Source organism: Mandrillus leucophaeus, unplaced genomic scaffold, assembly GCF_000951045.1.
Source record: "Mandrillus leucophaeus isolate KB7577 unplaced genomic scaffold, Mleu.le_1.0 Scaffold492, whole genome shotgun sequence".
Taxonomy (NCBI): Eukaryota; Metazoa; Chordata; class Mammalia; order Primates; family Cercopithecidae; genus Mandrillus; species Mandrillus leucophaeus.
In genome coordinates, this window is record NW_012105276.1 from 274,040 (window position 1) to 285,177 (window position 11,138).

The 11,138-nt window shown below is 38.4% G+C and overlaps 1 protein-coding gene across 1 annotated transcript in view; it reads left to right on the forward strand.

Moving 5' to 3' along the window:
- Window positions 1-11,138, forward strand: part of LOC105550634 (probable ATP-dependent DNA helicase HFM1) — a 168,436-nt gene that overhangs the window by 28,559 nt on the left and 128,739 nt on the right. Inside the window, 4 exon segments of the mRNA XM_011995593.1 lie at window positions 4,734-4,948; window positions 4,951-4,992; window positions 5,330-5,377; window positions 9,569-9,639. Of these exon segments, the coding sequence (XP_011850983.1) occupies window positions 4,734-4,948; window positions 4,951-4,992; window positions 5,330-5,377; window positions 9,569-9,639 (376 nt within the window).

Sequence of the window (11,138 nt, forward strand, 5' to 3'; positions counted from 1 at the left end):
GTGCAGGTTTGTTACATATGTATACTTGTGCCATGTTGGTGTGCTGCACCCATCAACTCGTCAGCACCCATCAACTCGTCATTTACATCAAGTATAACAGTTCTATAAGACTGACCCCACTTTGAATTCCAGCTGAAAATGAGATTCCCAGGCTACCCACATTTCTGTCTGGCTGACTACAAATTTGAGGCTTCCCATGGCCCCATGTTAGGTTTAGTAATTTGCTAGAATCACTCAGAGACCTAAGGGAAACACTTTACTTACATTTACCAGCTTATTATAAAGGGTACAACTCCAGATGAAAGAGATACATATGGCAAAATATGAGGGAGGGAGTACAGAGTTCCCATAACTTCTCTGAGCATGCCACTCTGTCAGCACCTTGATGTGTTCACCATTCCAGAAGCTCTCAGAACCCTGTTGTTTAGGCAAGTTTTAATGGAGGTTCCATTTCATAGACAAGATTGATGAAATCACTGGCCATTGCTAATTAAACTTGATCTTCAGCCCTGAATGGATAAGTCATCTCCATTACTTATTCTATAAGATGTGAGTGTTTTATTAGGAACCTTAATGGTTGCTTCATCCCTTAGGGATATTGTGAACAAGTTATTTTGATAGATTGTCTTTTGATCAGTCAAATATAATGCAGTACAGTCATAAAGATAAAGTGTTTCCTTGTTTTTAGAACTTTGCAAAGAAGTAGTTCTTACACTGAAGTGGTTATTGGATATAGAGTTTGGGACGATTTAATCTGCTAATGTACTTCGTTTATATCTTTGCCTTTCTGGGGGGGTACACAGTGCTGATTTGATTGGCTAAGAAAACTGTCTTATCTGGTAGCTGGTAGCTTCTGTGGCGTGAAATGCAGTTGCTGACAACTTTTAATTCATAACAAGTCTGTTAATTTGTTCCTATAAATTTAATATATTAATACAATTGAGTAACTTGAATCACTTCAGTTAAATTTAACTACTATTAGGTGTTACAAAATTTACTATTTAATGTGACTATATTTAGTAGGTTTTTCTCTCTCTTAAGCACTTTACTGACTTTAAATGGAATATTAGTTATCTGTTGTTGTGTAATAAAATTATCCCAAAATTTAGTAGTTTAAAACAACAGTAAACATTATTATCTCTCACATTTTCTACAGGTTAGGAATTTAGGAACAACTTAGCTAGTAGTTCTGGCTTAGGCTCTCCTGTGAGAATGCGTAAAGACATTGGGGGCCTCTCACAAGAAGGCCACAATCAAAATGTTAGACATGCTGCAGTCATCTGAAAGCTTGACAGAAGCTATCAGGTCTCTTTTCAAGGTGGCTTGCTGTCCTTGACTGAAGAGTCAGTGCTGGTTGTTGACAGGTACCCCTCCACCTGGCCTCTTCAGGGTTGCTTGAGTGCTCTCTTTGTATTGTGACTAACTCTCCACAGAGTGAGAGATCTAAGAGACAATGGGGAAAGGGGCAATGTGTTTCATTACCTAGCCTTGTAAGTCAAACATTTGCACTTCCGCAGTACTCTGCTAGTTAGACAGGCCAGTCCTGATTCCGCGATTCAATTTGTAAGAGACTGTAAAGGGGTGAGGAGCAGGCAAGGATCATTGGGGCCGTTTTTGGAGGCTGACTACCACAAATGGATTTCTCTGAGTTTTAGGAAAGTAGACATGCTTTAGTGGTAAGTGTAGCAAGTTGTCAGAAATCAGAGTGCCAGCATGGTTGGGTTATTGATGAGGACCCTCTTCCTAGTTATTTTCTCCCATGGTTTTTCTTTGGTGTGTGTATAAACAGAGAGAGCTCATGTTTCATCCTCTTTTTATAAGGGCATTAATTCCATCATGGGGAGGTACTGTCATGACCTCGTCTAAACCCAGTTACCTTCTAAAGGCCCCACCTCCAAATACCATAACATTGGGAGGCTGAGGCGGGCAGATCACAAAGTCAGGAGTTCGAGACCAGCCTGACCAACATTGTAAAACCCCGTCTCTACTAAAAATACAAAAATTAGCCAAGTGTGGTGGTCGGTGCCTATAATCCCAGCTACTTAAGAGGCTGAGGCAGGAGAATTGCTTGAATCCGGGAGGTGGAGGTTGCAGTGAGCCGAGATCATGCCACTGCACTGTAGCCTGGGTGACAGAGTGAGACTCCATCTCAAAACAACAACAACAACAAGAACAACAACAAAAAAAAACATTGGGGATTAGGGCCTCAACAAATGAATTTGGAGGGAGGGACATTAATATCTAGTCTATAGCAATAATGTTAAGAATCTTTTCATGTGATTATCAGCCATTTGTATGTCTTCTTTGGAGTAATGTCTTATTCAGGTCCTTTGTCTATATTTTAATTGGGCTATTTGTCTTTTAATTGTTGAGTTTTAAGAGTTCTTTATTCTCAATCAAAGTCTCTTATCATCTGTATGATTTGCACATATTTCCCCCTATTCTGTGGGTTTTCAGTTTTTTGATGGTGTTCTTTGCAGCATAAGTTTTAAATTTTGATAGAGTCCAGTTTATCTAATTTTTCTTGTATGCTTATGCTTTTGTTTTGATGTAATACTTATTTGGCATTACTTTGGTTGCTTATGTTTTTGGTGTCATATCTAAGAAACTATTGCCTGATCCAAGGTCATGAAGATTTACTCTTAAGTTTTCTTCTAAGGGTTTCAGAGTTTTTAGCTCTTACATTTACATCTGTGATCTGTCATTTAATATTTTAAATATTTGTGTGAAGTAGGAGTCCATCCTCATTGTTTTTGCATGTAGGTATTCAGTTGTTCTAGCCTCATTTGTTGAAAAGACTGTTCTTTCCCTACTGAATGTTATGGCACTGTCATTGGAAATCAGCTGACCATAAATGTAAAGACTGGGTGTTGACTGACACCAACTGATTCTCTGACAGCAACTTGGCATCTAACCAAGTTGACGCTTAACTCCTGGAATTAGCGTCAGACCCCACAGGTTGAAGGCTCAGTTCTATAAGACTGACCCCACTTTGAATTCCAGCTGAAAATGAGATTCCCAGGCTACCCACATTTCTGTCTGGCTGACTACAAATTTGAGCCTTCCATGACCCCCTATTAGGTTTAATAATTTGCTAGAATGACTCAGAGACCTAAGGGAAACACTTTACTTATATTTACCAGCTTATTATAAAGGGTACAACTCCAAATGAAAGAGATACATACAGCAAAATATGAGGAAGGGGGTGCAGAGTTCCCATAACTTCTCTGAGCATGCCACTCTGTCAGCCGCTTGATGTGTTCACCATTCCAGAAGCTCTCAGAACCCTGTTGTTTAGGCGTTTTAATGGAGGTTCCATTTCATAGACAAGATTGATGAAATCACTGGCCGTTGCTAATTAAACTTGATCTTCAGCCCTGAATGGATAAGTCGTCTCCATTACTTATTCTGTAAGATGTGAGTGTTTTATTAGGAACCTTAATGGTTGCTTCATCCCTTAGGGATATTGTGAACAAGTTACTTTGATAGATTGTCTTTTGATCAAATATAATACAGTACAGTCATAAAGATAAAGTGTTTCCTTGTTTTTAGAACTTTGCATAGAAGTAGTTCTTACCCTGAAGTGGTTGTTGGGTATAGAGTTTGGGACGATTTAATCTGCTGATTAAATCTTTTCCTTTTTTGGGGGGTACATCTTTTCCTTTTTTGTTTACATCTTTTCCTTTTTTGGGGGGTACACAGTGCTGATTTGACTGGCTAGGAAAACTGTCTTATCTGGTAGCTTCTGTGGTGTGAAATGCAGTTGCTGACAACTTTTAATTCATTACAAGTCTGTTAATTTATTCCTATAAATTTAATATGTTAATGTAATTGAGTAGCTTGAATCACTTCAGTTAAATTTAACTACTATTAGGTGTTACAAAATTTACTATTTACTGTGACTATATATAGTGACTTTTTCTCTCTCTTAAGCACTTTACTGACTTTAAATGGAATATTAGTTATCTGTTGGTGTATAGTAAAATTATCCCAAAATTTAGTAGTTTAAAGCAACAGTAAACATTATTATCTCTCACATTTTCTACAGGTTAGGAATTTAGGAACAACTTAGCTAGTAGTCCTGGCTTAGGCTCTCCTGTGAGAATGCGTAAAGGTATTGGGGGCCTCTCACAAGAAGGCCACAATCAAAATGTTAGACATGCTGCAGTCATCTGAAAGCTTGACAGAAGCTATCAGGTCTCTCTTCAAGGTGGCTTGCTGTCCTTGACTGAAGAGTCAGTGCTGGTTGTTGACAGGAGACCTCAGTACCTGTCCACCTGGCCTCTTCATAGGGTTGCTTGAGTGCTCTCTTTGTATTGTGACTAACTCTCCACAGAGTGAGAGATCTAAGAGACAATGGGGAAAGGGGCAATGTGTTTCATTACCTAGCCTTGTAAGTCAAACATTTGCACTTCCGCAGTACTCTGCTAGTTAAGACAGGCCAGTCCTGATTCCACAATTCAATTTGTAGGAGACTGCAAAGGGATGAGGAGCAGGCAAGGATCACTGGGGCCGTTTTTGGAGGCTGACTACCACAAATGGATTTCTCTGAGTTTTAGGAAAGTAGACATACTTCGGTGGTAAACTTAGCAAGTTATATTTTAGGAGAATGTTTAGCTTTTTTGAGTAAACCATAATCTATGAATGTTTTTAAAGGGGCTAATTTTATGCTAGTTTTTCATATTCCAAGCAAGTGTTACAAGTGAGGAAATATGTGGGTCTTTTTTTTGCAGATTATTTAAAATATCTGACAGTATACATGGGAGTGCTTATTCTAATGAAAGTGAATTGGACTCTCACATTGGCTCAGTGAAAATTGTACAAACAGAAATGAACAAAGGGAAATTAAGGAACTATAGCAATAGTAGGCAGAAATTTCAATATTCTGCAAATGTGTTTACAGCAGATAATGCTTTTTCTGCTTCTGAAATCGGAGAAGGCATGTTCAAAGACCATCTTTTCCAGTTGCTTTCCAGCCTCATGATATTCAAAGTAATTTCTTGCTTTTTCAGTTCGTTTTATGAGTACAGACTAATCTACATTTCTCAGCATATGGGAAAATGTAAAAATACAGTAAATTTGAGTAGATTATCTCTCTGTGCAATTTCTGCATTTTTTATTATGTTGCATTATTTTCTAAGCTGGGCTGTGTGTTAAAATATTTTATCCTGTGTGCTAAAAATATTTTTAACTTTGCTCTCAATAAAAAGTTGTGTTAGTTTTATTGAAACAGTTTTTATGGAAAGGTTAAAAATTCATTTCAGGTCCTAGCTTCTGACCATTACATTTTTTTTTAATGTTTATATAAATATGTAGGATTTTTTTTCAGAGGTAACAGAAAATGGTTTAGGTTCCTTGAAGGCTGTCACAGAAATTCGTATCCTTTAAGTTATTTACAATAGCTGCTTTATATTTATTAAATCATAGTTTTAAAACATTTTGTTTAATTGTGTTTCTGTTTATTTTGGTTGATGGAGAAAAAGAGGGAAAAGTTAATCTTTTTGGTAATGTAAGAGGTACATGTGGCCAGGTGCAGTGGTTAACGCCTGTAGTTCCAGTACTTTGGGAGGCCGAAGCAGGCAGATCACGAGTTCAGGAGTTCGAGACCAGTCTGACCAACATGGTGAAACCTCGTCTCTACTAAAAATAGAAAAAATTAGCTGGGCGTGGTGGTGTGTGCCTGTAATCCCAGCTCCTCAGGAGGCTGAGGCAGGAGAATTGCTTGAACCTGGGAGGCGGAGGTTGCAGTGACCTGAGATTGTGCCACTGCATTCCAGCCTGGCAAAAGAGTGAGACTCCATCTCAAAAAAAAAAAAAAAAAAAGAAAAAGAAGTATGTGTGTGATAGTGCTACTCAAGGTATGACTGCAGACTGGTGCCAATTTGTGAACTGTTTGTTATCAGTTTGTGACAAGTTCAGTACAGAAGTCAGATTTGTATTATTGGCAGAACTCTGAGCATATTTACTTACAAATAGGTACAGATTACTTCTCATCCTTTGAGAAAGAGCAGCCAAATTGGGTTGAACTGGGCAGGGGAAATGGATGAGAATGGGATATTGTATGGATTGGGGACATTTCCACAGATCTAGTATTTTCGAAAATCTAATTTGGAGTTTATACATAGGATCCAAGTTTCATGTCTGGGCATTTCCAGCATAAATATTTTGAGTACATTTGTGTGTTCTAGAGGTAACATTGTCTTTGCTTCTTTAATACCCTTTGTATGCCTATAATAGTGCATTTATTCTGTTTTAATTCTCCAACAGTTTATGTGACTATTTCCCCATGATCTATGAATTATTTGAAGGCAAGGATCATGACTTACTTACCTGCCTATTTCCAAATACATTGAAAGGCAAATAAAGTAAGGCAGGTAAAGTACGGAAATTGTTCTGGCAAAAGTATAGACATAAGCAAGGGTGAAGGTAAAAAAGTATGAAATACATTTGGAAAGAATAAGCTTTCCAGTTTGACTGAAGGGAAAGATATGATTAAAGAAGTAATAAGAAATGTTAGCTAGTTATCTTAGGATCATATCATATAATGTCATGAATACCAAGGTCAAAAGTTTATTTTATTTTATTTTTATTTTTTATTTTTCCCCCAGCTTTGTTGAGGTATAATTGACAAATAAAAATGGTATATATTTAAGGAGTACAACATAATTTTTTTATATGTAAACATTGCAAAAATAATTACCACAAGCAGGCTAATTAATGTATCTATCACCTTTCATAGTTACTTATTTTTTGTAGTGAAAATACTTACAATCTCTGTAATAAGGAGAAACCATGTAATATTTTTGAGCAGGTCAAATATCATCATTAAAACTATGCTTTAGGAATATATAATTAGTGACTCAATGCTTGAGAGTGTTCTAGCATCCACAGAAGTTATAGTCTAGTTGACAAAATGAAAACTGAATTCCAGATATTGCACAGCTGCGCTAGAGAAATCTGGCAACAATAACTCTAATCCTGGGTATGCAAGGGATCATCTGAGATAATTCTGAAGAATGGTTAGAAAATATTTGCCTGACTTCTCATGAAAAATCACCTCCAATGCAGATAGTAAAAATGAGGGAGAGGGATCAATAAGAGGGTTATACATGTTGATATAGTAACTATAAACAGAGCCAGTGTTTAGCACTTTATTCAGCATGGTGTCTCAATGCTGCCACACTTTCTTTCCTCTGGTGATCAAAATAGGATGGAAACATGGGAAATACATTAGCAGTAACCTGTTAAAGATGTTTAATTATCTGTACAATGGCTGATTCTTCTTATCCCTTACTGGAAAGCCTTTCCATAATATGACACTGACTTTTAAAGAGCTTTGAGGATCTTTATGCTATATTAGCACAGCTGACGTGGTTCTGTTGTTTAGGGGTCTTTATTAGTTAGGACTACTGCTTACACGTGTGTCCACTGATTTATTGTCCAAAAAGTTCATTTTGTATAAAACTCATTGTCCTATACCTTGTTTCCAAGTATGTATTTAAAGTGGAAGACTGAATGCTATTTGTGATAATTTGAGAGTTTGCAGATTACTTGGACACACCTTATTTTCTTATTCTCTCTAAATATTTTACTACATTTGAATCCTCAGGGTAATAGAAGTTTTCTCAGATTGATCCTACCACAGTAGTCTTGTCATTTTCAGTTCTGCAGACATTTTCCCCATAATTTCAGTGACACTGCTGAGAGTTTATTGAATGTAAGGCAAAAAATTGATTTCAGTTGTTGATAGTGATGATAAATGATGTTAGCAGTTGAGTTTTCCTATGAGCTGAAACACTGATTCTATAAATTGATATGGAACTATCTAATGAGAGAAAATGAACATAATGGCCCACTTGTGGGCTTGTTACAAATAAATATTTGATAGAAAGAGACATGTTTTGAAGGAAAAATGAGATTCCTTCTAAAGCTGATAGATTTTCAAATTCAAAATTATGTTTTTGTTTTGGCACAGATATGACACTTTGCACACCAGAAAGTAAAATGAGGATTTATAAATTAACTGCTTGATGTAATAATTGCAAACCTATATTAACTGAGTACTTACTGTGTGTCAGGCACTGTTCTTGGTATTTGGGATATGTCACTGAAGAAAACAGAGAATGAATCCTTGCTTTTGAGGAGATATCATTCTTGGGATGAGGGTGGGGAAGAAGCTAGATCTCAACAACTGTAATAACATATAAATAAGTCATAGAGTTTTTTTAGAAAGTGGTGACTATTATGGAAAAAGAAAAAAATAGAGCAGGGTAAGGGGGTTAAATTGGGACTGCTGGGATTTGTGGCTCAGGGTGTAGAATTAAACAATACTTAGGGTAGACCTTGAGAAGGTCAGATGTAAGCACTTAATGGAGGGAAAAGAGCCAAGGAAATATGGAGGGAGGAACAGTCTAGGCAGGGGAAGGCCTCATGGCAGGAACATGGCTGATGGTTTTGAAGAACAGCAGAGTTCAGTATAGCTAGAGGAGATGAGTCAGGGGGAAAGAGTAGTAGGACATGAAGTCAGAGAGATAAAGGCAGGGGCTGATGCGGGGAGGGAGTGGCAGTGGGAAGACAAGATCATGTAGAGCCTTATAGCCATATACTTTGAGAGAAAGGAGGAATTTGATCAGAGAAGTAATATGATCTAAGTTTAAACAGGATCACTACAGCAATCCATCAGTTCTTATATATCTTTATAAAAATCTAGTTGTTTAAATAACTGTGTACTTGTGTTCTCAGATAATGTTCTTAACCATCTTATATCTTCTGATAGATTATAACAGTCTCAATTGTAGGAACTCATTTTCTTCTTTATTTACAACTTCCCACAGCTTTCTAAATCTATAATGTATTCTGTATATAGTGTTCAATGACTGTAGTTGATATATTGTAAGAAGAATACCATGTAAATACAGATATCTCCCAATCTGTCAATAGACCCTCACCTTGGAGAGGGCACAGTTTATTCTTCATATCTATTTATATTTTTGAACTTTCTTATAGGGGAAGGATGATTTAAGTTCTTCCTGTCAAGCCAGTATGTTGATAATTACAATTAAACCCACCACCTAACACAATTCAATTATCAAAAACAAAGAGATTTAGTATTAGGTAACCAGAAACACATCAGCTAATGAAGTACAATCAATGCTTAATAAAATAGTTGAGTGAAATTCTGTACATTGAAGAAGAGATAAAAATCAACTGGCCTTGTCAGGGTAAATAAGAAAAAGCACTACTCTGGAAAAGATAAACCAGAAGTAGAGTTCTGATTTACTTGCCATTACGTACTTGCATCTCTTCCATCATATTTAGCACTCAAGTATAAACCTTATATAATCTCTTATTTCCCTATAGGAACTTTGCAAGTTCTTTTCAGAATATGGAATGTGACTGGAGACTAGAATATTTTATGATAATTCTTTTCTTAAGATGCCAAATAGCAAATGTTAAAACCTCATCATTAAACGTTGTCAGAATGAATATTAATGTAACTTAATTTTAAAATTAAAAGTAACCAGTTTTTAAAATTCTGAAATATTTGACTCCTTAATGTTATTGTAAGTGGCAAAATTTAGAAGTGTTTTCAAAGAATTTCCGTATTTCAACTATATACAGTCCAAAGCCTTTCATGATGTATTTTATTTAACTTATTTATTTTTCTACCTTTCACTAGGTTGTGATCACTAGATTGGGACAGCTGGGATTTACTAGATCTTTATGTTTGCACTGCCACACTCAGTGTCTAGCACATTATAGGAGCTCAGAAAATATTTGGTAAATGAATACGTGTGATTTTCGTAGGTGGATTTGTTTGTATTTGAGTGCGGTAGTGAAATCTCAGCTCACTGCAACTTCTATTTCACAGGTTCAAGTGATTCTCCTGCCTCAGCCACCGAAGTAACTGGGGTTACAGGTGCGAGACACCACTCCTGGCTAAGTTTTGTATTTGTAGTGGGGACAGGGTTTTGCTATGTTGGCCAGGCTGGTCTTGAATTCCTGACCTCAAGTGATCTGCCTTCCTTGGCTTCCCAAAGTGCTGAGATTACAGGTGTAAGCAATCCCGCTTAGCCAGGAATGATTTTCTTCTAGATCTGCATTGACAAATAAAACAGCATGATAGGCTGGGCGCAATGGCGCACGCCTGTAATCCCAGGACTTTGGGAGGCCAAGGCAGGCGGATCATGAGGTCAGGAGATCAAGACCATCCTGGCTAACACGGTGAAACCCCATCTCTACGAAAAATAAAAAAATTAGCTGGGTGTAGTGGCGGGCACCTGTAGTCCCAGCTACTCTGGAGGCTGAGGCAGGAGAATGGCATGAACCCGGGAGGCGGAGTTTGCAGTGAGTGGGGATCCCACCACTGCACTCCAGCCTGGGCGACAGAGCGAGACTCCACCTCAAAAACAAACAAACAGCCCCAGAGCAAGATGACCGAATAGGAGCAGCTCCAGCCTCCAGCTCCCAGCGCGAGCGACACAGAGAACGGGTGATTTCTACATTTTCAACTGAGGTACTGGGTTCATCTCACTGGGGAGTGCCAGACAATCAGTGCTGGTCAGCTGGTGCAGCCCGACCAGCGAGAGCTGAAGCAGGGGGAGCCATCGCCTCACCTGGGAAGCACAAGGGGGAAGGGAATCCCTTTTCCTAGCCAAGGGAAACTGAGACACACAACACCTGGAAAATTGGGTAACTCCCACCCTAATACTGCGCTTTACCAGGGGTCTTAGCAAACAGCACACCAGGAGATTATATCCCACACCTGGATGGGAGGGTCCCATGCCCACGGAGCCCCCCTCATTGCTAGCAGAGCAGTCTGAGATCTAACTGCAGGGCAGCAGTGAGGCTGGGGGAGGGGTGCCCGCCATTGCTGAGGCTTAAGTAGGTAAACAAAGCCTCTGGGAGGCTCGAACTGGCTGGAGCCCACCTCAGCTCAAGGGGGCCTGCCTATCTCTGTAGACTCCATCTCTGGGAATAGGGCATAGCTAAACAAAAAGCAACAGAAACCTCGGGAGAGATAAATGACCCTGTCTGACAGCTTTGAAGAGAGCAGTGGATCTCCCAGCATGGAGGTTGAGATCTGAGAACGGACAGACTGCCTGCTCAAGTAGGTCCCTGACCCCTGAGTAGCCTAA